The 25,064-nt window shown below is 35.6% G+C and overlaps 3 protein-coding genes and 1 pseudogene across 3 annotated transcripts; 3 read left to right on the top strand and 1 right to left on the bottom strand.

The window, feature by feature from the left end:
• The first annotated feature begins 2,176 nt into the window (after nt 1–2,176).
• Nucleotides 2,177–10,316, top strand: LOC112495894 (uncharacterized; annotated as a pseudogene).
• On the bottom strand, nt 10,207–11,651 carry LOC112495893 (putative pentatricopeptide repeat-containing protein At1g31840). Its single transcript, XM_025092779.2, has one exon. The coding sequence runs from the start codon at nt 11,649–11,651 to the stop codon at nt 10,239–10,241; it is 1,413 nt and encodes a 470-aa protein (XP_024948547.1). The 3' UTR covers nt 10,207–10,238.
• On the top strand, nt 11,595–13,541 carry LOC127902991 (uncharacterized). The gene is made up of 5 exons (XM_052443372.1): nt 11,595–11,734; nt 12,159–12,323; nt 12,432–12,500; nt 12,596–12,733; nt 13,424–13,541. Exons 1-4 carry the CDS (start codon nt 11,720–11,722, stop codon nt 12,725–12,727), a joined length of 381 nt encoding a protein of 126 aa, XP_052299332.1. The 5' UTR covers nt 11,595–11,719; the 3' UTR covers nt 12,728–12,733; nt 13,424–13,541.
• On the top strand, nt 13,295–18,072 carry LOC127903081 (uncharacterized). Its single transcript, XM_052443740.1, has 9 exons — nt 13,295–13,306; nt 13,424–13,541; nt 14,732–14,814; nt 14,993–15,088; nt 15,579–15,747; nt 15,827–15,969; nt 16,050–16,136; nt 16,314–16,499; nt 17,848–18,072. The coding sequence occupies exons 1-9, from the start codon at nt 13,295–13,297 to the stop codon at nt 18,070–18,072; spliced, it is 1,119 nt and encodes a 372-aa protein (XP_052299700.1).
• The last annotated feature ends 6,992 nt before the right edge of the window (nt 18,073–25,064 follow it).

The following is a 25,064-nucleotide window of genomic DNA, read 5'->3' as shown; positions in this document are numbered from 1 at the left end:
CCCAATTATTGCTGCTCTGTGAGCCAAGCTTCGCAGCCTTTACAAGAAGAAGTCATTTACAAACAGGCTATACATCAAGAAAAAGATGTATACTTTGAGGATGGTTGAAGGCACACCATTTGAAGAGCATATTGATGAGTTTAACAAGATTGTTGATACACTTGAAACAATTGATGTTAATATAGATGGTAAGGATAAAGCTCAAATTATTACAAGAAAAATGATCTTCAGTGATACTTATCTCGTGATGCTTTATTAAAAAATATTAGTAAATACTAACATATGGGCCAATTTCTATGTTTAACAGATAAATATTACTAATTACTAATACTGTAGTGTTTGTAAAGTAAGAGGCCATTGACACAAAATGTATTAGTTAAAAAAAAAACTATTATTGTTCCATTTAGAACTCGAATCGAGACCAAAGGAAACTGTTTTTAATTTAATTAGTTAGTGCACTAAGGAATCAGTAAAAGAAAAAAATTAACCGAAATCTTCAAATTAATTTAGCAGGTTTGACCGAAAATTTTTAGCTGGTTTGATTGTAATATTTTAGTTTATTTTATTTTTTTTAAGAAGAAATACGTTCCACTTATAATAATAAAAAAATACACCACTTTAATTTATCCCTAACTTAATTGACGAAGCTTCTTTTAATCTTTTATGTGTTCGCGCGCTACTGCTTTTCTTCCCTTTCAAACAGTTTTGTAGTGCTGAAATCATAAATTTTCAATGTAACAGGCTTGAGTTCTAAAAACCATTATAAATTGAATTCTTATTCGATTTTCTTGAAACTAGTTTCAAAAGATTCCTTTAAAGGTAAAGTATAACATTAAAAAAATTGATTTAATTACAATTTGTATTAAATATTACAAATTTCATAATAAACCTCTCTTAGCATTAATCTTCGCAAGATCTTCCGTAATAAAAGATCATAAGCAATAAGTTTAGTTTACGTACTTAATTTGAAGTAATAATAAAAAATCATAAAATAGACTAAAAATTGTTGGAAATATGAGTCAATATTGTTTCTTTAAATTCCAAAACCAATCGAAACAATAATTTTAGCATAAGAATAGAACTCCATGAATAGTAGTTGTTGGTTTCATGTCATTGTTTATAGATACTATTCATCCAATACTATCCATGGCACTTTTCACTTAGCAACAACAATAGATTCGTTAAGTCGTGCATGAAACATTGTTCTTAAGACTAATTTCTACTCTTCTAAGAAGATTTCTCGATGTAAAAAGGACACAAATAATGCGAATTGATCTCTAAGATTCAATGACACTATTATTGTAATGTTGCACTCCAAGCATATTAGTTGAAAACAACAAAAGGAAAATCGATAAAGAAAATATGAGATAGAAGGAAGGGTAATTTGTTCTTTTTTAAAGGTTTTTGTATGACTCATTTATATAGAGAAATTCTATAATCCTTTTGCTAGTATAATTTGAATTGGACACCCATTTTTCTTATTTAATTTGAATTAGTCATTCATATGTCTCATAATTTAATTCAACTTAAATAATCTAAATTACATCTAGATTTGATTTATTTAACTCTAATTCTTAATTAAATCAAACACAATACTAATTTTAAATCAAATATAAAGTGATTGCTCTCATTTTCCTCTAATGTGGGACATTAGTATTTTGAAATACCAATAAAACTCCAACATCTTGTAATATTCTTGTTCATCACCATTTGGATTTTGGACTCCGTCACTTCGCTGTAGGCACATGCAATGCCCCTCCCCCGCGTTCGGTGAATCGATCGATACCTTCTAGGTCTATTAAATTCAACTTTTATCCTATTTATTAAATTCAGTTAATTAATTAATTAAATTAAATTAAGTTAAAAAAGACCAATAAATCAAAATGACAGCATCACTAGCCCCCTGCAGTAGTGCTAGAGTCACGGGCACGCCTCCTGGAATTACAAAAACGACAGTGAAGCACGAGTCTACTGCTGCTGCTTCTTCCAATTCAAAATTGAACAAGTTTGATGGTCGAAGCGTCTTTGCTTTAACCACCACAGGCACAAAAGCAACATCTCATCTCTTTAGCTCCATCAGGTTACTAATTAGTTAATAAGTTTGCTTCTTCATTCGTTCATTCATTTGATTGATTTGCATTTTCGAATATTATTTAAAATTTTTCATACGCAGGAAGAGATCGGCATCTAGAATCGGAATGGCGGCGGAGGCGATCGCTTCGTCGGACATGGTTTCAGGTGACATGATTTTTGAACCGATTTTAGAGGAAGGTGTTTCCGGTTCGATTGTGCGGCGAGTGATCGTCAAGCAGCGTATCCGAGTCTCTCGTTTGTGAATGGAAAGGATAGGGACACGCCAGTCTCGACTCACATGCGCCCTTTATATACTCCCATTTATCGATGCGTCCACGGTCAACAGATTGTCAAACTTGAGGTTCACTCTCTGCGTGCATTGCACTTTCTTAATTTCTTTGGTAATGCATGTCTTTTTTTCTTTTTTTTTTCAAGCTAGATTAATTTGATGGCTTTTGGTTCGGATTTTAGTTTCCTGCTGGTACGTCGTTGTATGGAACTGGGGAAGTTAGTGGTCAGCTAGAGCGGACGGGAAAGAGAGTGAGTTCCTGTTTATTTATTTTTGGATATGCTGTGCAGTGAGCCCTTATTTACTTGTTCCACTACAATCTGGTGAACTTTTTTCCTGTAGATTTTTACATGGAACACGGACTCGTGGGGCTATGGTACCGGAACAACATCCTTGTATCAGTCACATCCTTGGGTGCTTGCTGTACTTCCGAGTGGAGAGGCGCTGGGGGTTCTTGCTGACACAACACGTCGATGTGAAGGCTTTCTTGTGAACTTAATCTTGTTTAAGTATTACTGCTGGGTTTTTTTCTTGTGAGGTTAAATGTTTGAATTGTGATGTTGTTTTAACATGGCATGGAAAGTCATGATGTCTTGCTTTTGAGTTGTTTTTTGGTCCATTGTGTGCTTGTTTTGTGTTTCGAATCTCATTAATTAAAGGGTAAATATCATTCAACTCTTTGACTCTTGGCCTAAAAATAAAGCAGCTTTAAGGTCTTTTTCTCAGTCTTCACACGTGGCCATGGTTGGACTAAAGCGAATATACTTCAGATTTCTCTCAAAACTAGCCTATAGTGACTCTCATATTTGCTCCTAATTTCCAAAGCTTACTTTTGTTCTTTCTGCTGTATTTTATTTCTTAGATTGATTAATTGGTTTTTTCAGCATTCTATTGTTTGTCAGTTAAGGAAATTGATGGATTGTAATGGGGAGTTAAATGAGAAACGGGCAAAGACTGTGGAGCAGCTTTAATTTCAGACTATAACTACAGGAGCTTGATTGTATTTACCCTTTAATTAAGTAGGCCCCAAAATGAGAGAGGGAAGGGGGTTTGGGGTGGGGTTGTTGGAGGATAAATTGCCATTGTTGAGTAAAAAGTTAACCTATTATGAAAGTTTGTGGTAACCCACATGGATCTATCCTAACAGTCTTCTGTATTTATTCTCCTGCAGATTGATCTGGGGAAAGAATCAACAATACAGTTCATTGCTCCATCCTCATATCCTGTTATTACATTTGGTCTTTTCACTTCTCCTACTGCTGTTCTGGTTTCTCTTTCTCATGCAGTTGGTAACCTCCTGGACCAAGCTTTCTCTTCTTGAAGTGCTCCATGTCCTTGTCAAGTTTTTATTATGCCAAGATAACTTCCTCTGTCACAGTTCACTCTTTCATGATTTTCATGTTCAATCAGGAAACATAATACATATAATATGTTCCTTTGTATTTTGTGGTTTAAACGGTATCTATTTTTCTTTTAACTCTTCCTTGACTGATGCATGAGTTGAATTCTGTGTTTCGTTGAGGTATTTAGATATAGATACTTCGTTCTTAAAGCTTCTCTGCTAATACAAGAATAAGAGGAATCCTAATAAAATAAAAGCAATCCTTCTTGAATCAAGCTTAATGGACAGAGTGACTAAAAGTGCGTTTTGTACCATTTTAAAAAACAGTTCTCAAACCTACTTATGAAAATGACAGTTGATGTTCTTCAAATGATGTTTCCTTGATCAAAGAATGCTTTTGGTAGTGACTGCTCTAATTTTTTTCTAAAAATAAAATTGAGAGAACATATTTGGTATTCTTGAAAATGAGATTTTTATATTATTGTTAATGTTATTATTTATCTTTTGTAGTTAATTCATTTTCATAATTCCAGAATTCTAGTTATAATTTTGAATATTCACTTTTTGTTATGCATATTGGTTTCTAGAAAACACCACTCCTAGTAAAATTATACTTTTTGTTTTTGGAAACATAAAATCTATTTGAGAAACATAACCAAACTCCCATTAATATACTCTCATGTCCTATAATGATCTGTTATGAGCTCGTGTCATCATTTGAGTCCCTGAATTATAGCATAACCAAGCTCCCACTAATGTAATTTCATGACCTATAATGATCTGTTATGAGCTTTTTTCATCGTTTGAGTCCGTGAATTATCATTGATGAAATAGATAGAGGCCTCCAGTTAAACAGAGCAATGATGGCAATAATGAATAGTTCTGGAATTTTGCATACTAGTCCATCTTCATTTCTTCACAGGAGCTGCATTGTAGCAGTTATACTAGTGTTTCAAGAGCTTCTTGGATCTTTTTATTTTTATTGTATCATCTTCACAATTTTTTTTTTAATTTATTCTTCTTTAAAGAAAAGAAACTTCTAATTGTATTTACTTTTTATGGGTTAGCAAAAGTGAAAAAGCTGTCCACAACAACAATAACATAAGGCTTGGGCTCATACTTTGTAATTGTTGATTTTTCTTACCAGGGACCGTGTTTATGCCACCAAAATGGTCCTTAGGTTACCACCAATGTCGCTGGAGCTATGATTCTGATAAGAGAGTTCATGAGGTTGGTTCTTTCTCTTTTTCCCAATGAATTTTTCTTCCTGATTTGCTTCATATTTGGAAGAACAACAAAATTCTGAAAAATTGTTATTCCTAAAGTTATGATCACCATTGTGCTTTCTATATCTTCTATTATACATTTAATTTTGTGCTTTTCTGATTATTACCCCATCATATATTCAGATTTGCAGGACATTTCGTGAGAAAGGTATACCGTGTGATGTTATATGGATGGATATCGACTACATGGATGGATTTCGTTGTTTCACTTTTGACAAGGCAAGTTCTTTCTTAATGATATTTCTGGATGATTTGTCTATTGCACCATTAATTAACTTATAACTTAAAATTAAATCAACATTCATTAAAGCAGTAAAAAGCAAATATCAACCCAGAGAAGGAGTTTCATTAGTTTGTTTAGACTTCCAAAAATTGATGAAGTAGAGTACTTGCTAGAACTTCAGTTTCATTTCAATGCGCTCAAGATGCAGTAATATTAACAATATCTGAAACTAATTCCTCTCATGAAGGTTAGTACATAAAGGAAAAAAAATGGTCCCTTCATTGATTTGCTGGCCTAGGATCTGCTAGGACAAAAACTTGGTTATGGACAACCTTTTTGAAATTAACAATATCCACACTATATATATATTTTTTAATAAGGACACGTCTCCTGGCAAGGAGTTACTATTATATAGCTGTATATTACCCATTATGTGAGAACACTATAATAATTGACATGGGGAGTGAATTATAATGATTTCTTTTAGGAGCATTTCCCAGATCCTAAATCATTGGCAACGGATCTCCACCTTAATGGTTTCAAAGCAATCTGGATGCTTGATCCAGGAATTAAACATGAAGATGGTTATTTTGTGTATGATAGCGGCCCTAAAATTGATGTCTGGATTCGGAAACCAGATGGGACGCCTTTTATTGGTACTTCTCTTCACTTGATGAAGCTGATTCTTTAAATTAATTTTTTGAGGTGTTAAAGTCACCAATGTCTTTATTTCAGGGGAGGTGTGGCCTGGGCCTTGTGCTTTCCCTGATTATACACAATCAAAAGTTCGTTCCTGGTGGGCCTCTTTAGTCAGGGATTTTGTTTATAATGGAGTTGATGGTATATGGAATGATATGAACAAGCCAGCTGCCTTCAAGGCTATTCTTAAATTTATCCCGATGCACATGCATTCTCTTTATTTGTATGTGGTGTTACTACTTTCTTTCTTTCTTTCAGTCTGTAACAAAGACAATGCCTGAGAGGAACATCCACAGAGGACTTGATGAAATTGGAGGTTGTCAAAATCACTTGTCCTATCACAACGTATAACTTTTCAACCCTAATCTGGTGGCTTTCTTCTTACATGTAATCGCTTTGGCTATTAGTTTGTACGTCCATAGATCTCTTTGGCTATGCTATTTTGCCCGCAACGTAGTGCCAACACATGTGTGAATGGTTATTCCCATGACGGCTGTTAGTAACATGGGTTGCCAAACTTAGGTTTATGGCATGCCAATGGCACGATCGACATATGAAGGCATGAGGTTAGCTGATAAAGATAAGTGTCCTTTTGTTCTCACCAGAGCTGGAGTTATTGGTAGTCAAAGATATGCTGCCACATGGACAGGAGATAACGTTTCAAATTGGGAGCACCTTCATATGAGTATATCCATGGTACTTCAATTGGTAAGTGTTCATTTGTTCATTTTGTCTGTTTTCACAAAGTACTAATGAGCTAAATGCTTTATGCCCTAAATAATTTATGCCTTTTCGCCCTGCTATAGGTGATGCTCTTGTCTTTCTGAGCAATCTTTACACTTTCTTTATAAGGAAGACATAAGTGCTGTATGAATGATGTATGCCGATAACAAGTTTGGTTTGTGGTCTCTTTCAAGAGTATAAGCAGTTATCTTTTGCTTTGTCTAAAACCTGAAAACTGTAGAACCAACCATTAGGCAGCACTTAGATCAAAGTTGTTTTGTCGTAATCTTCTAATTCATTACAGATCTAACTTGGGAAGGGGTCCTGAATTTATTTTGTGAATTTTGGGTTTGCTTTATTTGTTTTGAGACAATTTAGTTCTAAAGATCCTATGCTTTTATCAGAAAGCTTATCCATTTAGAATTGTATAGAACATTTTTGTGGTCTTTTAGGAGTTCTTCTGTTTTTTTTTTTGTGAACTCGCTCAATTCTTTGTATATCCCTTCTTTTTAGTTTGAGGTTCTTGGTTTCCTAAGAGAAAATAATTTTGTCATTCTTCCTATTAAAGGTATTCAACCTTTTTGCCTTCCATTCTCCTTTAGACTTTTTATTTTCACCTATCAAATTGTATTAGTTCTTCATAACCAAGCACCCTTGACTGCCACATTATACCAATTCTGCAGATCATCTTCTTCCTTCAGCTTGGGCATGAAATTTACATGCTACCTAGAATTCTAGAGCTTTGTGATAGTTTAATTTGGATGCTGTGTGATTTTTCACCATCTTCAATCAATAGGGTTCTTGGAGTAAACCATGAGGTCGTATCTTGCCTCTTTTAATCCTGCTTCAAGGAATTAAGCTGTGTCTCTTCCCCCCCCCCCCCCCCCCCCCAAACCAAAAAAAAAAAAAATTTGCTGGATCTGCACAACACCCCCTGATACGTCATTTTCATCAATTTTAGTATCATATCAATGAAGGCTTACGGTAATTATTTGTGCTTGGCTATAGTCTTTTAGGATTATCTTGCTTCTCTATGACTTTTTGTTTATTAATCTTAGGCTATGAGTCTGTCATCCAGAAAACATACTAATGCAAGCCTCTGTTTAACTTTTGAAACAGTGTATCCTAAAGATATTTGCTTAAGTTTGTATTTGGATACAATTCTGACATCCAGCATTATCTTAACACACAGCTGGCTTTGCAGAACTGTTTGTTTTGGTTCCCAATTTTTGAACTGAATTACTTGGAGGCAACATATGCTTTTTGTCTTTCTGTTTTTGGGTTATTTCTTTCTGACATATTCTACGTTCTCATACATGATTTAACTTGTATTAGGGACTTAGTGGTCAGCCACATTCAGGACCTGATATTGGTGGATTTGCTGGAAATGCAACACCTAGACTTTTTGGACGGTGGATGGGTATACGTGCCGTGTTTCCTTTTTGCCGCGGGCACTCTGAAACCAACACTATTGACCATGAGCCTCGGTCTTTTGGGGAAGAGGTTTTGTTCTGCTTTAGCATTGTTATTATAACCTTTTTCTGTTTCAAACTTGAATGAGTGGATTCTTGTAAGTACTTCAAGTTACGGAGAATGAAATTGATTTCCTATTATTGATGACCAAAAAGGCACAATTATATGTTAAAAGGCTAATTATAACTGAAAGAACACTTTAGAAACATTCCTTTTATATTTTAAAAACAAATCAACCGCCTCTCTTAAGCACAATAAAAAGATGCAAATCATATGAGCTTGTGATATGGATGAAGAAAAATCTTGAAATGTCAGATTTAAGTACAAAACTCTTGTGACCCACTACTTTGAAGATTATAGCCAGCAAGTGTGCTTAGCAGTAGACCGTCTGGCATGATTCCATTTCTCAACATACTGTTATACAACTGCATAGCTTTAGTTGGTCTTCCAGCCTAGCAGTAACCACGAATCAAGATTGCATAAGTGACCACATCGGGCAATAAATGATTGTCTAGAGCACAATGAAAAGCACACGATGCTTCCTCCATAAGTCCTCTTTTGCAAAGACCATCAATGAGGATGCTGTAACTTACAATATTTGGAGAGACATTGTTTTCACACATCTCTTCATAAACCTCAAAGGCACTTTTCATATTTGAGATTTGAAATAACCGTCAATTAAACAACTATAAATGATCACATTGGGCTTGGGACCCTTTTCCAACATTTTGGAGAACATCATAATGGCATCATCCATTCAGGGATTTGTCCCGCTATACCCTAAAGGTTAGGTATTTATCCAACTACACCCCCATAATTCAAAATTTCTTTCATATACCTTTTTCAATGTGCAATTACAAAATTACCCCAATTTAATTCTTCAAATTTCAAAATCTGCCTTCACGAGCTACCATACACAACGCCTGTCCTGCTACTGCAAGTTCATGCTCCTGCTGCTGCAAGTTCATCCACCACATTAAAGGCTACAAAATCACCGAATAAAAGGCTGAAAATTCACCGAACTAAAGGTCATTAACCACATTTACACTTATTTTTTACTTTATAAAGAGAATTTATGGTGCATAATTGTTAGGGTTATATGCATTAGGGTTTTAAAAAACAAATTACCCACATGATTTTGATCATTATCTTGCTTATTTACTGATAATCTTTCTTGCTAGTAATGTAATGAAGCTTCTTTAACTTGTGAATTTGAAATTGAAGAGAGTGAATTCATAGCTCTTTAATAATGGTTGTGGGAGTTCCTAATTAAATATTATCCTTATGAATTTTCGGTTATGGCTACACTAGTTTATGCATTAGATCTTTATATAATTTTACTTATTGTTTGTAGTTGAACTTCATCCATGGGAATTATATATCAATTTTCTTCAGCTGCGTATGCATTCATTATGCTACAATCTGGGTTTTCTCTATTATTTGCTGTAAAACCTTTATTTTGCAATTCTAATTTATTAACAATTTGCTATTTGTTTCAGCATAAAACTATTGATAGTACACTATTAATAAATCAACTGTAAGTAGATAAAAACAGTTACCGCATTTCGTAGATATATTTGCTGTTACTTGTTAAGAATATTGTCTGTATTTCGTAGGTGTATTTGCCAATATTCATGAATGATCATTGGGTTCTTGGTGTGGTCGATATACTTGGGGGCAAGATTTCTATTTATGACTCCATGATAGACTTAACAAAGGATTCAGTTTTGGTGAGACAATTGCTGCCTGTTGCAGACATGATACCTCTAGTACTTCAGAAGATAGCATATCACGAAACACATCCAGACTGTAGTGAGGTTATTTCGAAAATTCTTTGGCCCATCGTGCGAGTGCGTGACATCCCGCAACAAAAATCAGGGTATGTACTATATATATAATGTGTTTTGAACATAATAATAAGAATGATGATTTTTAACAATTGATTTATATGAATTTTTTTAGTAGTGACTGTGGAGCATTTTTGTTGCGGTACTTGGAGGTCCTAGCCCATGGACTTGATGTCAATTCATACTGCCAATAAAATCATGTTACACAATTTCGACAAGCCTTGGTTGTAAAATTATTTGGGCATAGGTCATGGAAAAAAACTTTGTAGTGTCATTTTTTGGATTATGAAATGTAATAGTTGTAATGAGAATGTTGTTGATATTTGATGTCACCCATCAACCCTTGTTTGCAAAGATCATTTATTAACAAGCTGCAAACAACTGCATCAGGTTTAAGGCCCCTCTTTATCATATTATCATACAAAGAGAAGCCATCTCTCAATTTTCCTGATTTGCAAAAGCCATCAATCAGACTGCTGTAAGTTAGGAGAGATGGCTCTAGCCCTCGAATCAGAACCTGACCAAATAACCCACAAGCCTCAACAAGCCTACCCTGCTGACACAATCCCTTTATAAGGATACTATAACTAATCACATTTGGCAAAAACCCTTCATTCAACATTCTATCATATGTCTGCACAGCCCTCCCAACATCCCCAATTCCCACATATGCATCCATAACTGAACTGAAAACAACAACATCCAACTTTAAACCTCTATCCAGTGCCGTCAACAGTAGTTCATTCCCTTCCTTCAGTCTACCTGCCTTGAAAAGGCCATCAATAAGAATACTATAGATAATTAGATCAGGCACCAAATCCATCTCCATCATTAGATTATAAAGCTGAAATGCTTTTTCCAATTTTGCCTTCTTGCAAAATGCATTAATCAATGTGCTAAATGTCACCACATTCGGTTTCGGACCAACCAGTAGCAACACATCAAACAAACTAGAAGCATTTCCAATCTGACCGTTTATGCAAAGGCGTTTCAAAATTTTATAACAAGTGACAATATTAGGCACAAAACCCCTCTGAATCACCTGTCGATGCATATGAAAAGCATTTTCAATCACACCCTTCCTCAATAAACCATTCATTAAAAACTCATACACGCAAAACCCCTTCCCTCTCATTGCTCTACACAGCTTATAATACTGATCAGCAAGTAGACCAACGCTATTCGAATCAACTAAACAGCTCATCAGTCTTTGCACCAAATCCGGCGACAAATAAATACCCATGTCAGACATATAAGCAAAAATCTCAACAGACTCATCAATCTTTCCAATTCTAACATAATTTTCAATCAAGAAGCTATAATCACAACCAAAATCTCCCAAACTGTCACGAAACAGGCGAAAAAAGTTGTAAGTTTTTCCAAATTGAATAACCATTTTGTCGAAAACATGCGAAGCCACATCCCTCATATCGGACTGCAGCAGTACGTGAATTAGCTGTGCAATATTGGGTGAGCTGACACAGTTGTGAGTCCATTTGAAAAACTGAATGGCAGGAGTGGGGTTATTGGTTTTGATGAGGTTGGCTAAAATGGCATTAGCTTGGTTGAATTGTAAATCTGAGATATGGGTTTTTGATTCTGAGCAGTAACACTTGTTAATAGAACGCCAAACAGTTAGAAGGTTTTTGAATTTGAGCAGTACCTTTGAAGAAGAGCAAGGCCAAGAAGAGAGCATATCTGAGAGCTGGTGAGTGGTACTTTGTCTGCTTCCCCCGCGCGTTGTTGGGAAGATTTAATTACACGATGGTCCGCTGCTGGGTGGGTGTTTTATTTTTACTTTTTTTTTTCTATTCTATTAGGGTAATTTTCGGATAATTCCGTAGTGTTTACTAAAAGTCAACTTAACTGGCGGTTTATTACAATTAACCAATTAAATTCCTCATTTTTACAAAGAAGTAACCTATTAAAATTATAAAATTAATGTCTAATTCTAGTTATTGATTTATTTTTCTTCATGTTTCTTCTCCCCATTCTTTTTCTCAATTTACTCAACAAATCGACATAAGTTATTGTCTTGTGAATTTAGTCGCCACACCTAAAATTCTTACTGTCTGTTTTAACAGTTTCAATGATTATGCATTTTGTTTGGTTTTATTTCTTTCTTTTGGTAGATTTGCATCTGTAATATTAAATTGATTAGATTTCTGACGTGTTTATTACCAAATTGTATGGTAACTGGTAGGGAGTTTTCCGGTTCGATTGTTCGGCGAGTGATCGTCAAGCAGCGTATCCGAGTCTCTGGTTTGTGAATGGAAACGATAGGGACACGCCAATCTCGACTCGCACGCGCCCTTTATACACTCCCACTTATCAATGTGTTCACGGTCAACAGATAGTCAAACTTGAGGTCCACTCTCTGCGGACATTGCATTTTCTTAATTTCTTTAGTAATGCTTGTCTTTTTTTTTTTTTTTTCAAGCTTAATTAATTTGATGGCTTTTGGTTCGGATTTTAGTTTCCTGCTGGTACCTCATTGTATGGAACTGGGGAAGTTAGTGGTCAGCTAGAGCGGACGGGAAAGAGAGTGAGTTCCTGTCTATTTTTTATTTTTTAAATATGATGTGCAGTGAGCCCTTATTTACTTGTTCAACTACAATGTGGTGATCTTTTTGCCTGTAGATTTTTACACGGAACACGGACTCGTCCGGCTATGGTACTGGAACAACGTCTTTGTGTCAGTCGCATCCTTGGGTGCTTGCTGTTCTTCCGAATGGAGAGGCATTGGGGGTTCTTGCTGACACAACACGTTGATGTGCGGTGTGGCTTTCTTGTGAACTTAAACTTGTTTAAGTATTACTGCTGGGGCTTTTTTTCTTGTGAGGTTAAATGTTTGAATTGTAATGTTGTTTAGTTTTAACATGGCATGGAAAGTCATGATGTCTTGCTTTTGAGTTGTTTTTTGGTCCATTGTGTGCTTGTTTTGTGTTTCGAATCTCATTAATTAAAGGGTAAATATTATTCAACTCTTTGACTCTTGGCCTAAAACAAAGCAGCTTTAAGGTCTTTTTCCCAGTCTTCACACGTGGCCGTGGTTGGACTAAAGCGAATATACTTCAGATTTCTCTCAAAACTAGCCTATAGTGACTCTCATATTTGCTCCTAATTTCCAAAGCTTACTTTTGTTTTTTCTGCTGTATTTTATTTCTTAGATTGATTAATTGGTTTTTTTCAGCATTCTATTGTTTGTCAGTTGAGGAAATTGATGGATTGTAATGGGAAGTTAAATGAGAAACATGAAAAAAGTGTGGAGCAGCTTGATTTCAGACTAAAACTCCAGGAGCTTCATTGTATTTACCCTTTAATTAAGTAGGCGCCAAAATGAGAGAGGGAGTGGGGTTGGGGTGGGGTTGTTGAATGCTTATTGAGTAAAAAGTTAACTTATTATGAACTTTTGTGGTAATCCACATTGATCTATCCTAACATTCCTCTGTATTTATTCTCCTGCAGATTGATCTGAGGAAAGAATCAACAATACAGTTCATTGCTCCATCCTCATATCCTGTTATTACATTTGGTCCTTTCACTTCTCCTACTGCTGTTCTGGTTTCTCTTTCTCATGCAGTTGGTAATCTCCCGGACCAAGCTTTCTCTTCTTGAAGTGCTCCATGTCCTTGTCAAGTTTTTATGATGTCAAGATAACTTCCTCTGTCACAGTTTGCTCTTTCATGATTTTCATTTTGAATCAGGAAACATAATACATATAATATGTTCCTTTGTTTTTTGTGGTTTAAAGGGTATCTATTTTTCTTTTAACTCTTCCTTGAGTGATGCATGAGTTGAATTCTGTGTTTTGTTGAGGTATTTAGATATATATACTTTGCTCTAAAAGCTTCTCTGTTAATACAATAATAAGAGTAATCCTAAAAATATAAAAGCAATCCTTCTTTAATCAAGCTTAATGGACGGAGTGGCTAAAAGTGTGTTTCGTATCATTTTAAAAAACAGTTCTCAAACCTACTTATGAAAATGACAGTTGATGTTCTTCAAATGATGTTTACTTGATCAAAGAATGCTTTTGGTTATGACTGCTATAATTTTTTTCACAAATTAAAATTGGAGAACGTATTTGGTATTCTTGAAAATGAGATTTTTATATTATTGTTAATGTTATTATTTATCTTTTGGAGTTAATTCATTTTCATAATTCCAAAATTCTAGCTATAATTTCATTTTTTGTTGTACAAATTGGTTTCTAGAAAACACCACTCCTAGTAAAATTATACTTTTTGTTTTTGGAAACATAAAATCTATTTGAGAAACAGAACCAAACTCCCATTAATATACTTTCATGACTTATAATGATCTGTTATGACCTTGTTTCATCGTTTGAGTCCCTGAATTATAACATAATCAAGCTCCCATTAATATAATTTAATGACCTATAATGATCTGTTATGAGCTTTTTTCATCGTTTGAGTCCGTGAATTATCATTGATGAAATAGATAGAGGCCTCCAGTTAAACAGAGCAATGATGGAAATAATGAATAGTTATGGAATTTTGCATACTTGTCCATCTTCATTCTTCACAGGAGCTGCATTGTAGCAGTTATGCTAGTGTTTCAAGAGCTTCCTGGGTCTTTTTATTTTTAATGTGTCATCTTCACAATTTTTTTTTAAAATTTATTCTTCTTTAAAGAAAAGAAATTTCTATTTTTATTTACATTTATGGGTTTACAAAAGTGAAAAAGCTGTCCACAAGAACAATAACATATGGCTTCAGCTCATACTTTGTAATTGTTGATTTTTCTTACTAGGGACCATGTTTGTGCCACCAAAATGGTCCTTAGGTTACCACCAATGTCGCTGGAGCTATTATTCTGATAAGAGAGTTTGTGAGGTTGGCTCTTTCTCTTTTTCCCAATGAATTTTCTTCCTGATTTGCTTCTTTTTTAGAAGAACAACAAAATTCTGAAAAATTGTTATTCCTAAAGTTATGATCACCATTGTGCTTTCTATATCTTCTATTATACATTTTATTTTGTGCTTTTCTGATTATTAATCCATTATATATTCAGATTTGCGGGACATTTCGTGAGAATGGTATACCGCGTGATGTTATATGGATGGATATCGACTACATGGATGGATTTCGTTGTTTCACTTTTGACAAGGCATGTTCTTTCTTAATGATATTTCTGGATGATGTGTCTATTGCACCATTAATTTATTATAACTTAAAATCAAATAACATTCATTAAAGCAGTAAAAAGAAAATATCGACCCAGAGAAGGAGTTTCGTTAGTTCGTTTAGACTTCCAAAAATTGATTAAGTAGAGTAGTTGCTAGATCTTCAGTTTCATTTCAATGTGCTCGAGATGCAGTAATATTAAAAATATCTGAAACTAATTCCTCTCATGAAGGTTAGTATATAAATTAAAAAAAAAAATGGTCCCTTTGTTGATTTGCTGGCCTAAGATCTGCTAGGACAAAAACTTGGTTATGGACAACCTTTTTGAACTTAACAATATCCACACTGATGTTTTTTTGTTATAAGGACATGTCTGCTGGCAAGGCGTTGCTATTATATAGCTGTATAATACCCATTATGTGAGAACACTATAATCATTGACATGGGGAGTGACTTATATTGATTTCTTTTAGGAGCGTTTCCCAGATCCAAAATCTTTGGCCACGGATCTCCACCTTAATGGTTTCAAAGCAATCTGGATGCTTGATCCAGGAATTAAACATGAAGATGGCTATTTTGTGTATGATAGCGGCTCTAAAATTGATGTCTGGATTCAGAAAGCAGATGGGACGCCTTTTATTGGTACTTCTCTTTATTTGATGAAGCTGATTCTTTAAATTAATTTTTTGAGGTGTTAAAGTCACCAATGTCCTTGTTTCAGGGGAGGTGTGGCCTGGGCCTTGTGTTTTCCCTGATTATACACAATCAAAAGTTCGTTCCTGGTGGGCCTCTTTAGTTAAGGATTTCATTTATAATGGAGTTGATGGTATATGGAATGATATGAACGAGCCAGCTGTCTTTAAGGTTATTCTTAAATTTATTCCTATGCATGCGCATGCTCTTTTATTTGTATGTGGTCTTACTACTTTCTTTCTTTTTTTCAGTCTGTAACAAAGACAATGCCTGAGAGCAACATCCACAGAGGGGATGATGAAATTGGAGGTTGTCAAAATCACTCGTACTATCACAACGTATAATTTTTCAACCCTAATCTGGTGGCTTTCTTCTTACATGTAATCTCTTTTGCTATTAGTTTGTACGTGCATAGATCTCTTTGGTTATGCTATTTTGCCCGCAATGTAGTGCCAACCCATGTGTGAATGGTTATTCCCATGATGGCCGTTATTAACATGGGCTGCCAAACTTAGGTTTATGGCTTGCTAATGGCAAGATCAACATATGAAGGCATGAAGTTAGCTGATAAAGATAAGCGTCCTTTTGTTCTCACCAGAGCTGGATTTATTGGTAGTCAAAGATATGCTGCCACATGGACAGGAGATAACGTTTCAAATTGGGAGCGCCTTCATATGAGTATATCCATGGTACTTCAATTGGTAAGTGTTCAGTTGTTCATTTTTTCTGTTTTCACAAAGTACTAATGAGCTAAACGCTTTATGGCCTAAATAATTTATGCCTTTTCCCCCTGCTATAGGTGATGCTTTTGTCTCTCTGAGCAATCTTTACACTTTCTTTTTAAGGAAGACTTAAGTGCTGTATGAATGATGTATGCGGATAAGAAGTTTGGTTTGTGCTCTCTTTCAAGAGTATTAATAGTTATCTTTTGCTTTGTCTAAAACCTGAAAACTGTGGAACCAACCATTAAGCAGAATCTTAGATCAACGTTGTTTTGTCTTAATCTTCTAATTCATCATAGATCTAACTTGGGAAGGGGTCCTGAATTTATTTTTTGAATTTTGGGTTTGCTTTATTTGTTTTGATACAATTTAGTCCTAAAGATCCTATGCTTTTATCGGAAAGCTTATCAGTTTAGAATTGGATACAACATTTTTGTGATCTTTTAGGAGTTCTTTTTTTGTGAACTCACTTAATTCTTTGTATATCCCTTCTTTTTAGTATAAGTTTCTTTGTTTCCCAAAAGAAATTTATTTTCTCATTCTTCTTATTAAAGGTATTCAACTTTTTTGCCTTCGATCTTTCTTTAGACTTTTTATTTTCACCTATCAAATTATACTAGTTCTTCATAACCAAATACCCTTGACTGCCTCATTATACCAATTCCGCAGTCCCTGTTAATCATCTTTTTCCTTCAGCTAGGGCATGAAATTTATATGCTACCTAGAATTCTAGAGCTTTGTGATGGTTTTATTTGGATGATGAGCGATCTTTCATCATCTTCAATCAATAGGGTTCTTGGAGTAAACCATGAGGTCGTGTTTTCCCTCTTTCAATCCTGCTTCAAGTAATTAAGCTGCGTCTCCTATTCCTTCCCCCCACCAAAAAAAATTAAAAAAAAAAAACACTTTGCTGGATCTGCACAACACTTCGTGATACGTCGCTTTCATCAATTTTAGTATCATATCAATGCAGGCTTACAGTAATTATTTGTGCCTGGCTATAGTCTTTTGGCATTATCTTGCTTCTCTATGACTTTTTGTTTATTAGTCTTAGGCTATGAGTCTGTCAGCCAGAAAACATACTAATGCAAGCCTTTGTTTAACTTTGAAACAATGTGTCCTAAAGATATTTGCTTAAGTTTGTATTTGGATACAATTCTGACATCTGACATTATCTTAACACACAGCTGGCTTTGCAGAACTATTTGTCTTGGTTCCCAATTTTTGAACTGAATTACTTGGTGGCAACATTTTTTTTTCTTTTTTTTTTGGGGTTATTTCTTTCTGACATCTTCTATGTTCTCATAAATGATTTAATTTGTATTAGGGACTTAGTGGTCGGCCACATTCAGGACCTGATATTGGTGGATTTGCTGGAAATGCAACACCTAGACTTTTTGGACGGTGGATGGGTATAGGTGCCATGTTTCCTTTTTGCCGCGGGCACTCTGAAACCGACACTATTGACCATGCGCCTTGGTCTTTTGGGGAAGAGGTTTTGTTCTGCTCTAGTGTTGTTATTATAACCTTTTTCTGTTTGAAACTTGAATGAGTGGATTCTTGTAAGTACTACAGGTTATATAGAATGAAATTGCTTTCCTATTATTGATGACTGAAAAGGCCCAATTATATGTTAAAAGGCTAATTATGACTGAAAGAACACTTTAGAAACATTTCTTTTATATTTGGAAAACAAATCAATTGCCTCTCTTAAGCACAATAAAAAGTTACAAATCATATGAGAGCTTGTGGTATGTATGAAAAAAAATCTTGAAATGTCAGATTTTATGAAATGTTCTATTTCTGGGCAATGGGGCAGCAAAAATATTTAAGCAGGATGACACTGACTAACTAAATGAAAACCGATTTAATCTGCTTTCTTTGCTTATTAAGTACTACCTTAATTTATTTAGAGCTTAGTCGATCTTACTGTTTCCTGTGAATATGCATGCTTGATCAAAGTACATAAACTAAACATTGACTAGTCGAAAGATCTCACTAATTGTGGTGACAACCCCGGTGTAGTACCTTGCATAAACTTTAAGTTATATCTACTTCGTGTCCTCAAGAAGAATGATGTCAAGGCACAACCAAGAGGTTGTTTGATCAAACTATATGCTATGTCCATTGAGTTAGATCTGAGGAGATCTATGGTAAAGCTGATAGGTGAAGGACCCAACAATAGAATTGAACTACTTACACACCTCCTATAATGCAAGGCATGTGAACTAAACGCAACAAAGAACAAAATGCACAGTTTTGTTGATGTGCTTTTGCATGTCAACCAAAAGAAAAACACCACGAATCTTAATAACTGCAAAAAACGTTTTTTAATGACAACGAGAGGATTCGAACAATAGATTACTTGGTCAAACTTAAACTGATGGCTAAAAGCCAATAATTGCATTTAATTTCTATCAATTTTTTTGCATTAAACAAGTGAGATTTACCACCTACTCTAACATTTACTTTAATTTTTGTTCCTGGTGACAATTGGTTGTGTTTGGGTTTATTTGATGTCAACTTGAGTATCTAAAAGTAATGTAAGTTCTATTTCTTAGTGTGAAGAAGTTTGTCGGCTGGCCTTGAAGAGGCGCTATCGCCTTCTACCTCATATATACACACTCTATTTTATACAGCTCATACAACTGGCACTCTTGTGGCAAGTCCTACCTTTTTCGCTGGTATGTCCTTGTGTGAGTGTATTTGGTTTTGTTCCTTGTGGAGCATTATGAAATGTTTACCTTTTTATACAGCCTTTAAAACAAATGTAAATTGCTTGTGCAGATCCTGAAGATGTCACCTTGAGGAAACTTGAAAATTCATTTCTATTGGGTCCGGTTTTAGTTTGTGCAAGGTTCTTATTCTCTTCCTAAGACATGACATGCTTGATGACAGTAGAATAGTGTATATGCCTTAGTTTCCCATTTTCATCTTGGTTTTATGCCTTAATCTCCTTCTCATCTACTCAACCATGATTATTGAATTTTACATGTGATTTGATTTTCCTGCTGATAGCATGGTTGTCTTCGTTCTAAATATTACATGAATGTAAACCAACCACTGGCCAACCCTAGTGTGAATATAACTTGAACATAGACCTGCTGTCCCACCTGAGTGATTTTACCAATTAAACCAAATGTTTGAATTTAATAATTGTGCCCTTTTTTTGTGCACAACGATATTTAGTTTTTTAAAAATTGTTGAAATATTAACACCTTTCCATACAAAAGAATGCAATCTCTCAATATAATTGTGGGGGGATGCTTTTGAAGATATAGCCTGGTCTCTCATGTCTCACTTGTCGTATCAAGTTAACTATCCAAAGCAACAGAATGCCAATTGCACGATTTTAGTGACAGATTCTTTATGCAACAATGTTCAATAGCTTCTTTCCTTTTTCTGAGAATTATCCTTCTCACTTGTCGTATCAAGTTAACTATCCAAAGCAACAGAATGCCAATTGCACGATTTTAGTGACAGATTCTTTATGCAACAATGTTCAATAGCTTCTTTCCTTTTTCTGAGAATTATCCTTCTCTGAGAGAGTTATTGTGGATGAAATCAGAATTATACATAATTAGAATTGTATATATTAGGATCTATGTTATTTGGCAAGATTTATTTCCTTAAATAGGTTTACTGATTTGTTTCCTTAGAATTAGATTTCTAGCTGTTATAGCTCTGATTTTGTGGGATTTGATTTATTCTCCTGTAATCTATTTAAAGAGGAGTAATTCTCATCAATAAAATACAGAAATTATTCATTCTAATCTGTGAATTTACATGGTATCAGAGCCTAAGGACTAATTGTCTCTTATGGCTGGAAAAGAAGTCGACATCTCATCTGGTGACAATACCGGATCTTCAACATCTAGCCAATCTATGGCTGAGCCTAGTTCCATCCCAATTGCTTCTCTTTCCGGAAGCGATGCATCTCTTCATATTACAGCCCACAAATTAAATGGTAGAAACTACCTACAATGGGCACAGTCAGTCAAGATTGTGATTTGTGGGCGTGGTAAACTGGGCTACATCACTGGTGAACTCCCTGCTCCCAAGACAACTGACCCATTGTACAAGACATGGCTGTCTGAAAATTCTATTGTTCTTGCATGGCTCATCAATTCGATGGAACCACAGATTAGTCGTCGTTATCTCTGGTTCAAGACAGCCAAAGATGTGTGGGATGCAGCTCGACGGATGTACTCTGATCTTGGGAATGCTTCTCAGATTTTTGAGATTCGTTCAAAATTGAAGGAGATGAAACAGGGTTCCAACTCTGTCACCCAATATTTTTCTGACCTCCAAGATCTTTGGCAAGAATTAGATCTGTTTTTTGAAGATGACTCATTTTGTGCTGAGTGCAGTGTCAAGCAAAAGCATAACCTTGAAAAAGAAAGAGTATTTGATTTCCTTGCTGGTCTTAATAGAAATCTAGATGAGGTACGGGGCCGAGTGATGGCTCAAAAGCCTTTTCCTTCTACTGACGAAGCCTTCGCAGAAGTACGACGTGAGGAAGCTAGGCGAAAGGTGATGCTCTCGGATGACAAATCTGTACCTCCATCTGCACCAGAAGTATCAGCCTTAATGACTACTAAAACTCACTCAAATGGACAGCAGCATCCTGATCATCGTTCGAACAAGCGACCATGGTGTGATCATTGTAATCGACCTGGACATACTCGGGACAAGTGTTGGGAGATTCATGGGAAACCAGCAAATTGGCAGCCTCGAAAAAAAAATGACGGATGTGCACACCATACCCAATCCAATCAAGACCACTCTGGTGCATCTATTCCGTTCAGCAAGGAACAAATTGACCAACTATGCAAACTTCTCAATTTATCTTCTGTCAATGCCTCTCAGACCCATCCACCCAACTATGCAAACTCCACCAGTGGATCATGTTCTGTTGCCAAATCTGGTAAACTCTACTCTGTCCTAAATTCCCAATCAATGATTCAATCTACAGACCCTTGGATAATTGATTCCGGGGCCTCTGATCATATGACAGGTAGCTCTAATTGTTTTCACTCTTATGTCCCTTGTTCTAAACATATCACTGTTAAAATTGCTGATGGATCTTTTACACTAGTAGTTGGAATTGGTGACATAAAACTATCTCCAAATTTAATCCTCAAATCTGTCTTCCACGTCCCTGCCCTAAAATGCAACCTGATCTCTGTTAGCAAAATCACACGTGACAATCATTGTGTTGCTAATTTCTTGTCTTCTTCTTGTCAATTTCAGGACCTATCATCGGGGAAGACGATTGGCAGTGCTAGGATTCATGATGGTCTTTATTACTTTAATGATGATCACCCAAAGAGTCAACAAATTTTTTTGTCTGGTGTTGCTTCTACATCTGTTTCTAGTACTAATGAAATAATGTTATGGCATCATAGGTTTGGCCATCCTAGTTTTTTATATCTAAAACGTCTATTTCCGTCTTTGTTTGATAATAAAAATATTGTTTCTTTTGAGTGTGAAATTTGCCAATTAGCTAAACATACTCGCATGTCCTTTTCTCCAAAGGTTTACATTCCTTCCACTCCATTCTCTTTGATCCACAGTGACATATGGGGACCTTCAAAAATTACAACTTGCCATAGGAAAAGATGGTTTCTTACATTTATAGACGATCACACACGGGTTACATGGGTTTATCTCCTACATAACAAATCTGAAGCCAGTCACATATTCAAAGTTTTTCACAAAATGATTCAAACTCAATTTCAAAGCCAAATTCGTGTTCTAAGAACTGACAATGGAAAAGAATATTTCAATTCCATTCTTGGTGATTATTTGTTAGAAAATGGAATTCAACATCAAAGCTCTTGTGTTGATACTCCACAACAAAATGGAGTATCGGAAAGAAAAAATCGTCATTTGTTAGAGGTAGCTCGGGCACTCATGTTTACCATGCATATCCCAAAGTACTTGTGGGGGGATGCTATCCTCACTGCTACCTATCTCATAAATCGTATACCAAGTCGTCCTATCAATTTTGAAACCCCTTTATCTGTTCTTTCAAAAACCTACCCACATGTCTCTAAGTCTAATACACTTCCATTAAGAATTTTTGGTTGCACAGCATTTGTCCATATTCATGACCATAATAGAAGTAAACTTGACCCTCGAGCCATCAAAACTGTTTTCATTGGTTATTCTCCAACCCAAAAAGGATATAGGTGTTACTGTCCAAAAACTAAAAAAACATATATTTCTTGTGATGTCACATTCTTTGAAAATACACCATATTTTTCTCCAACTTCGCTTCAGGGGGAGAAATGGGATGAAGCTTGCTGTTCTTGGGATATTCATGACCTGCCCTTACTTGATGTTAAGTTGGATACAACCGTCTCTATTCCTGAGTCAACTAAAATCAGTCCTCCTGTAATTGATCCAATTTCACCAATATTGGAAACAAGAGGAGATTCAACACTTTCAATATCTAAACAACCAGAATTGCAAGTCTACTCTAGAAAGAAAAAGTCTCAAGCAAATAAAGAAATCATGAATCCTACTCACAGTCACGAGGATGAACCGATGGTAGAGTCTCATTCACCAAACGAGTCATGTAAATTCAGTCCTATTCCTGATCTAGATATGCCAATAGCATTAAGAAAAGGTGTTAGATCTTGCACTCATCACCCCATTTCTAAATTCATATCTTACTCGAATCTATCTCCTTCACTCCATGCTTTCACCTCGAGTTTGTCTAGTGTTTTGATTCCTAGATCCATTGAAGAGGCCCTATCTATTCCCGAGTGGGAAGCTGCTGTTCTTGAAGAAATGCACGCCCTTAGACAGAACAATACATGGAGCCTAGTAGAGTTGCCACAAGAAAAAAATACAGTGGGTTGTAAATGGGTATTCACTGTCAAGTATAAGGCTGATGGTTCAATTGAAAGACACAAAGCGCGTCTAGTGGCCAAGGGCTTTACTCAAACGTACGGGATTGACTACACTGAGACCTTTGCTCCTGTTGCCAAACTCAACACTATCAGAATTCTTCTATCTTTGGCTGTAAACTCTGATTGGCCTCTACATCAACTTGATATAAAAAATGCCTTTCTAAATGGTGAGCTTGCAGAGGAAGTTTTTATGTGTCAACCTCCAGGATTTGAAGAAAACCTAGGGAGTCATACTGTTTGTAAACTCAACAAGTCCCTCTATGGTCTGAAGCAGTCTCCACGGGCTTGGTTCAACAGATTCTCCAAAGTTATCAAGGAATTTGGCTATGTCCAGGGACAAGCTGATCACACGTTGTTTGTTAAGCATGCTGGAAATGAAAAAATTACTATTCTTATAGTGTATGTTGATGATATCATTGTCACTGGAAATGATAACAAAGAAGTGGAAAGAGTCAAGCAGATGATGGCAAAGGAATTTGAAGTTAAAGACCTTGGAGCGTTAAGATACTTTCTTGGAATGGAAGTTGGAAGGAGTAAGAAGGGGATCTCTGTCTCTCAAAGAAAATATACTTTAGATTTGTTGGAAGAAACTGGCATGCTGGGATGCAAGTCGAGTAAGACTCCAGTTGAACTTGGCAACAAAGGAAAAATGCTTGAAAGAGGGCTGGTCGATAAAGGATAGTATCAACGCTTAGTTGGAAAGCTTATCTATCTCTCACATACACGACCGGATATTGCCTTTGCAGTGAGTTTAGTAAGTCAACATATGCACGCACCATGTCAAGGTCATTTGAATGCAGTATATAGAATCCTGAGATACTTGAAGCGAACACCCGGAAAAGGCTTGTTTTTTGCAAAGACTAATGATCGAAAGGTGAAAGTATTCACAGATGCTGATTGGGCTGGATCAATTAATGATCGTAAATCAACATCTGGTTATTGCACGCTGTTATGGGGAAATCTGGTGACTTGGCGTAGCAAAAAAAAGTCAGTGGTTGCTAGAAGTAGTGCAGAAGCCGAGTTTAGAGCTATGGCACATGGAGTGTGTGAGCTTATCTGGATAAGAAGGGTGCTGAAGGAATTAAAGATTGGATTTGAAGAACCTATGCTGCTCTATTGTGATAATAAGTCAACAATTAGTATAGCTCACAATCCTGTTCATCATGATAGGACTAAACACGTGGAGGTTGATCGACATTTTATTAAAGAAAAGCTTGATGGAAACATTATCAAGCTTGAATATGTGCCTACATCTCACCAACTGGCTGATATCCTCACAAAAGGACTCTCAGAATAGACTCATGACTTTCTTGAAGGCAAGCTTGGTCTCATCAACATCTATAGCCAAGCTTGAGGGGGAGTGTGGATGAAATCAGAATTATACATAATTAGAATTGTATCTATTAGGATCTATGTTATTTGGCAAGATTTATTTCCTTAAATAGGTTTACTGATTTGTTTCCTTAGAATTAGATTTCTAGCTGTTATAGCTCTGATTTTGTGGGATTTGATTTATTCTCCTGTAATCTATTTAAAGAGGAGTAATTCTCATCAATAAAATACAGAAATTATTCATTCTAATCTGTGAATTTACAGTTATATACTTATCTTATTCAAATTGTTT

This window comes from Citrus sinensis, chromosome 6 (genome assembly GCF_022201045.2).
Source record: "Citrus sinensis cultivar Valencia sweet orange chromosome 6, DVS_A1.0, whole genome shotgun sequence".
In the NCBI taxonomy this organism is placed as follows: Eukaryota; Viridiplantae; Streptophyta; class Magnoliopsida; order Sapindales; family Rutaceae; genus Citrus; species Citrus sinensis.
This window is presented reverse-complemented; position numbering and strand designations above follow the sequence as displayed.